Below are 6,864 nucleotides of genomic sequence, written 5' to 3'. Positions count from 1 at the left end.
CTAGCGTGTTTGGGCAACGTTTAAGCCCATGATAAGAGCAGAAATAATGGAAATGTTATGTCAGCTACACCCAGCAGACCCCCCCATTGACTGAAGCATCATGTTTCTTCCCGTGTCTTAGCACTGTTGAACATGACTCCTGGAGGAGGATGAGCATTTCCTCCTTAGTGAGGAGGCTGAGTGTTTTATGCCTCTGTTTTTCTCGTTCCTTTTAGGGATCTCTTGCTGTCTGTGGCGCTTGGCCAGGTACTCTCCCTCCTTATCTGTGGCATTGGTCTCACAAGCAAGTATTTGTCAGAAGATTTCCATGCCAACACACCTGTTTTTCAGAGCTTCCTCAATTATATCCTTCTATTCTTGGTCTACACAACAACACTAGCTGTCAGACAAGGTAAGTGCCTCTCTGAAACTGTTTTGTAGAAAACAGCAAAGATAAAGGCATTTGCAGAACAACAACAAGCCATGTGATTTAGACACATACCCCTTTAACATTTGCTCCATATTTACGTTACCTAGTAAGGTATGTTGGATGAATTGAAAAAAACCCAACAAGCCAAGAATGGTAGCCAAGAATGAATCAGTAGATGTCGAGGAAAGTGGTGCTACCTAAAAGCAAAAAGAAACATCAGTACTTTGACTGCCTAACTGGTCTTTTGGGAATGCTCCTCTTACACCTGCCTCTCTGGCACCGCAGCCATGCACTCAGGGCTCTGTTTGGATTTGACTGCATGCCTTGCTGGAAAATATGAGAATGCTTTAAGTCTTACTGGGCTAAGGAGAGCTCAGATGCAAGAAAAGAAGAGCTTGCTAGTTCTAGTTGCTGATCAGAGCAATTCAATAGTTCGCCTATTGTTAGAAAAAAATAGCAGCCAATTTTTAGCCATTGGGAAGTAGGAGGCGAAGGGAGGGAATTCAGGGTGCTGTCTCTGTGGAGTGCTGTGTGGGCAGAGCAGCTCCACTGCTTTGCGACAGGTTCTGCGTAACCAATCTGACCTCCAAAGTGAGAAACGCGTTACAGTACGCTGTGCTGCTGTTTATCAAACCATCCGCCATTTGACAGTCTCTATATGATATAGGGGGGTTGTGCCTTTCCTGCCATCCCTCCCTTCTTTGAGATTTCATCTCTAGATGAGGTGTGGGAGGTGAATGCATTTAAGTACGTTTCTCACCCACTCTTTTTTCATAATTGTTTTATTTATTCACCTTCTCAGAACTCATGGATTAGAAACAAAATAAGAGAGCAAAAATATCATGTGCTTTCCTGACTCGCCTCTCCTATCATAAGGAGGGAAGGGCTCTGTGGAGGAAAAGAAGTGCAAAATGCGTTAGGCCATGGTTCATTTATCAGCATAGCTGAGAGGTTCATGTTTTCTTACAGGAACAAATATTTTTGGATTGTTCTTTGACACTACATCTTTCAATGATTTGGGAACAACCCTGAAGCTGAAGTTCTTCACTCGTAGAACACCCTTGTTATTATACAGTGCTATGAAGAGTTCCAAACCAGCAAAGACTTCATTTACATGCAAAAAAAAAAAAAAAGCACAGTCAACAGCACAGAGTGCTTGTAATGTATTACAGCTTAAGTTTTATAAACCTTGGTCTCCACTGATGCTTTTCAGAAGCAGTGAAGGCTCATCTGTGGGGGAAATGTCAGTTCTTCCATACGGAGAGATTGCTCAGGCAGTGTTTTGATGTCTTGGTGTTTCGATGTGAGTAGGGGGAAACATCACCACGTGCTTCGCTCTGCAGAAGGTTTAAGACATGTATTAGTAACATCCTTGTGGAGAACTGTGTTTAAAAATAATTCTTCTGAGTGTAGGATTGCGTAGATGTTGACAAGTTCTGTCCCAGAAATGTCCTTCTTGGGGCTGATTTAGATACTGTGCAAGCCAAGTCCTTATGACTTTTAAATAGATTTTACTTTCTGGAAAATGCTAGCTACCCCATGCACTACAGGGTGTTGTTTAGAATAATGTTTGACATCTGCTATATATCAACATTTCAAAAATGCTGTCAAGCACTCTGTTTTATGTAAATAAAAATATGGGTTAAAACTGTACTTTATTTTTATAAATAGTTTTCCGACTCTGAAAATACAGCGGTGGACTGAAGAGTTTGTCAGTGCTATCGGTTGTGCCACTAAGATAGATCTGAGTAGATTTGGGAAGCGAATGGGAAAAGTGTTAGGGATATGTGAAAAATATTTCTTAGGCAAGTAAAGAGGACTGGGGAAGGTGTTTGAACAGCGCTGTGTTTGAATACAGACCATACGAACAACCAGAGCATAAGGTAAAGGCTACCGATGGAACAGTCTAGAAAACAAGGTGTCAAAAAATAAATAAATAAAAGCTTTGGTCCAAAAAAATCCCGAACAAAATTGGCCACAGAAGCAACGAAAGCAATGATCCAGGCACTCAGCATAACGTTTCTGCTGGATGGCATAGCACTACGCAGCCAACTCATTTACTCGACATTTAATATTGCCAAGTGATTGAGCCTGACATTGTTTTTTTGCTTATGTATTTATTCAGATTCATTATCTCTGTTTGCTCCACTAAGGCAGTTTTTCTAGCAGCTCTAATCATTTGGCTTCGTTAGCAGATGGAAATCACATAATAATGATATTAATTTTATATGGGATGATTCTGTTCTGAGCGCTGGGAAAATCAGAAGGCTTTTTCCTTTTCCAAGTGTGGTTCTCCTACTCTGTGTGCAAGATTTAAGATTCTTTAAATTATACTCTTTCTCCTTCAGAAATCAAATCATAATAAGTTAGCTGGTAGTCAAAAATAACTGGATCCCTTTGTCTTTTTCTTTACTTGTTTCTTAATCTCTGGGATTTTTGCAAAGTGTCCTGGCTAAGGAGGTGTCACTTGAGGTTGCCAAAAAGCCCCTTAATTCACTGTTGGGCTGAAAACAGTGATTTCCCGAGATGTAAGGAACTCCTCATTCTTTAGAGGCTTCTTCCGAGTGTTTATTTACTGTCGATCCCCTTTGACTCAGCCTTCCCTCACTGTTCATCCTCTCACCCCATGTAAACTCCCTACGTGATACTGAAAAGGCAGGATTTGCACTGTTCCGAGAAAATCACATAATCATTTTGGTTGGAAGAGGCCTTTAAGGTCATCGAGTACAACCGTTAACCCTGCACTGCCAGGTCCCCACTAAGCCAAGCCAGGTCCCTCAGCACCACATCTACACGTCCTTTAAATACTTCCAGGGTTGGGGACTCCACCACTGCCCCAAGCAGCCTGTTCCAGGGCTTGTCAACTCCTTCTGTAAAGAAATTTTTCCTGATATCCAACCTAAACCTCCCCTGGTGCAATTTGAGGTCGATTCCTCATCCAAGCCATGAGCAGCCAGTTTCTCCAGAAGTTGCAATTTGGGGTCTATTCCGCATCCAAGCCATGAGCAGCCAGTTTCTCCAGAAGAATGCTGTGGGAAATGGTGTCAAAGGCCTTACTAAAGTCCAAGCAGACAACGTCCACAGCTCTTCCCTCATCATCTAAGTGGGTCACCTTGTCATAGAAGGAGATCAAGTTGGTCAAGCAGGACCTGCCTTCCATAAGCCCATGCTGACTGGGTGCTCACAGAACAACAGATCTTTGTGTTAAGAAGACTGAGTCAGAGAAGACATTCAGCACCTTAGCCTTTTCCTCATCCTGGGTCACTACGTTTCCCCCTGCATCCAGCAAAGGATGGAGGTTCTCCTCAGCCCTCCTTTTGCTGTTAATGCCTTTATAGAAACATTTTTTACTGCCTTTTATGACTGTGGCCAGACCAAGCTCTAGTTGGGCTTTAGCCCGTCTAATTTTCTCCCTCCGTAACCTCTCAAAATCCTTGTAGCTTTCCTGAGTGGTTGCCCCTTCTTCCATAGGCCACGGAGTTCTCTTTCCTTCCTGAGCTCCAGCCAAAGCTCTCTGTTCAGCCTGTCCTGTCTTCTACCCTTCTGGTTTGTCTTACGGCGCACCAGGACAGATTGGTTTTTTGCACCTTAGATATTTCCCCCTTAAGGGATGTCCAGCCTTCCTGGACTCCTTTGTCCTTCAGGGCTGACTCCAAGGGACTCTGCCAACCAATCTCCTAAGCAGGCCAAAGTCTGCTCTCTGTAAGTCCAAGGCGTCAGTTCTACGAACCATCAGTAGCAGATGATTAAACCTCCTGATTCCTGACCTCTTCTGACTCAAGGCTTGTGCAGTGAATGCCCAGCTTCCAGTACATAGTTAGTCCATGGGCATCAGCAGCTTCCACTACAGTTTTATATTGTGGACCAAGATTTTTTTTTCCCCAATAGCAGCTCTTTAGTGGGTGTAAAACTGAGGACAATGCAATGAATCCAAATGTCATCCGTGTAGGAGATGTACAAGTCCTACGGATGCCAGAGTCTCCGAGTACTTTTAAGCTTCGTTCCCATATTCAAAAAGAAAAAAAAAAAAAAAGAAAGAAGGAAAAGCTTGCCCGGTAGCTGTAGATGAGGAACCGGTCTGAAGTCCATATAAGTAAGGCTTTTTGTCATTATTGCAGTTTTGTTCTCATGATGAGAAGTAATCAGTGATGAAAGCGTTAATTGAAGGAGATCTTTTCTTGAGAGATTTTCGTATGAGCAATAATACGTGGAGACTACTCGGATAACAGTCACGAAAAGGGAAAGAAATTGGCCAACCTGGGATTTTTCTGCTGCAAAATCCAACCACTTTCTGCATCAGCTGAACTCTAAAGTTTCTGTTAATTGGTGAATCTGGTATCTAGAGAACTCTTTTTTTATTCTGGATACTTTAATGCTAATTTTTCTCTCTTTTTTATTGTTGTGTAAATTTAACTTGAACATAGTGTTTCCCTGAAGAGGTTCATCACAGTTAGGAACGCACACGCTCAGGCCTGCATGGATGCCAGTTACTCACACATAGGCATCCACTAGACCTTCCAGCTCACTGCTCATTAATGCACCACTACTGAGGTCTGAATATAATTCTTTAGGAATTCTCTTTGTATGAGAGCAATGCTATCAAATTAATGTCACTAATGCAACATTATAAGGCAGCAAATATATTTATGTTTTATCTGGCTGATATGCCAAAAAATTAATAGGTAATAAAGACCTCTTCTGTTCTTTCTCTTGAGGTAACTTCCTCTCATGCCTGTTGTTTTCACAGCCCAAACCTGTGTTTGTCCATGGTAACACCTCTGAGTTGAGAAGAAGTTCTTAACACATATTGTCTCAGCTCAGTCCTCTCATCAGCAGAGGATTCTGTTTAACAAAATCTTGTCAGGACACTTCCAGACACTCCTTTGGCTTGTGCCTTATTATTAATCGAGGAAAAGACAAGCCTTGGCTATCAGGAAGAAAAGCCTCCTAACAGCGAGATGGAGCTATGGGACGTATAGCTGGTGTAGATTAGTTTTAACACCTTAAAAAGCAGGAAGTGGGCAATTGTCCATAGTGGACCAGAAGGTGTTAATTACTAACAGTCAACATGGGTACAAGCATCAGCAGCTTGCCACTGAAAATAAATTACTTCTAAAAGCCACCTCACATATGTTACAAATGAAAACAACACATCTTCTAGACATGATTTTTTTAAAAAAAGATAAAGTACAAAACTGCTATTTTCTTGTTATTCTGGAGAACAAGAAATGAGGGAGCAGTAGAGATGCCTTCTGAACAGAAGGGGCCCATAAAGCCTCAAGGGCCAGATTCTGTGCTAGCAGGGCTGCACGTTGCAAGCTGTTTCTTTGATTTTAGTGCAACAAGTTACTGGGTTTTTTCAGCCCACCGTTACTGAGGGCTGGCAATAATTTGCTAGTTCAGAAAAGGTTTTTATGCATCTGTGTATGTCTGGATGAATTCTGCTTCTAGGCTGAGTGATGAAGTTACAGCATATGTCGATGGAAATACGGTTTTCCCTAGAGTTACTCCAGTGTCTTAGGTTTGACATACAGTCAGATGTGATCTGTGCCCCTGGGTCAGCCAGAGAGTCTTGTGAGACTCTGAGGATTTTAGTCCTGTTACTGGAATAACAAATTTTATGCATCTCTATCTAGGGTTGGTTCATGACATTAGTATCACAGTCATATGTAAATTCCTGAATTATCTGCTGTTCAAATATGTCTCTCCATTTAGATACATGAACCACCACCACCCCGCCCCAACATCCTTCCTACATCCCCAAAATGACTGAAAGAGGCTCCTTGAAGGGAGGGAGGTAGAGCACTGTATAGGAGTTGATCTGGTTTACTACAGTGCTTGTCAGCTACTTATTGAATGATAGGAAGGGTAAATGTCCCCCTTTTTTTACTCGATTCCACTAGCAATGTTACATTAACACAAAGCTAGTATTAAGCACTTAATTTAGGTAGATGTACTAGAATTTCTTTGATATTAACACCTTTTTTTTATGAACTGCCCATAACTGGAAAACAAAGAGAGAACGTGATTTAAGCTGATCAAACTATATTAGATATAATATACTTTGGACAGTATGTCTTGTACCATTGTGATTAAATGTCTTCTGAAAAGGCATTGATCCCGTCAGCATTTTCAAAAAGAAGTCTTCAGAAATACAGGACTTTCTGTTCACTGAGGATGCCAGGTTTGATTAAAACAGATGCATTTCATCATCATGCAGTTTCCTAAGCATGCTCGTGCCTCTGCTGTAGAACAAAGAGCTTGGTTATCCCTCCAGTGTTGAACAAAACCTGCACAAGCTGCAGCCAAGCAGCTTTATGGTCACTTCAAGAGAAGTGGTCCTTGGTCCCTCAAGGTGAAATCCCAGCCCACACGCTGGTCTGCAAATGCACAGCAGACGTTGCAGAGTGTCAGGCTTGAAGCACAGGGGAAGGCATGTCAATCCAGCCCCGCTC

The 6,864-nt window shown here is 42.1% G+C and overlaps 1 protein-coding gene across 1 annotated transcript in view; it reads left to right on the top strand.

Moving 5' to 3' along the window:
- Positions 1-215: 215 nt before the first annotated feature.
- SLC35F1 (solute carrier family 35, member F1) overlaps positions 216-6,864 on the top strand; it is a gene marked incomplete at its 5' end in the record, with an annotated part of 98,516 nt that continues 91,867 nt past the window's right edge. The window contains one exon of the mRNA XM_010138366.1: positions 216-391. Coding sequence (XP_010136668.1) covers positions 216-391 — 176 coding nt within the window. The remainder of the gene's footprint in view (positions 392-6,864) is intronic.

Source organism: Buceros rhinoceros, unplaced genomic scaffold (assembly GCF_000710305.1).
Source record: "Buceros rhinoceros silvestris isolate BGI_N320 unplaced genomic scaffold, ASM71030v1 scaffold4986, whole genome shotgun sequence".
In the NCBI taxonomy this organism is placed as follows: Eukaryota; Metazoa; Chordata; class Aves; order Bucerotiformes; family Bucerotidae; genus Buceros; species Buceros rhinoceros.
This window is presented reverse-complemented; position numbering and strand designations above follow the sequence as displayed.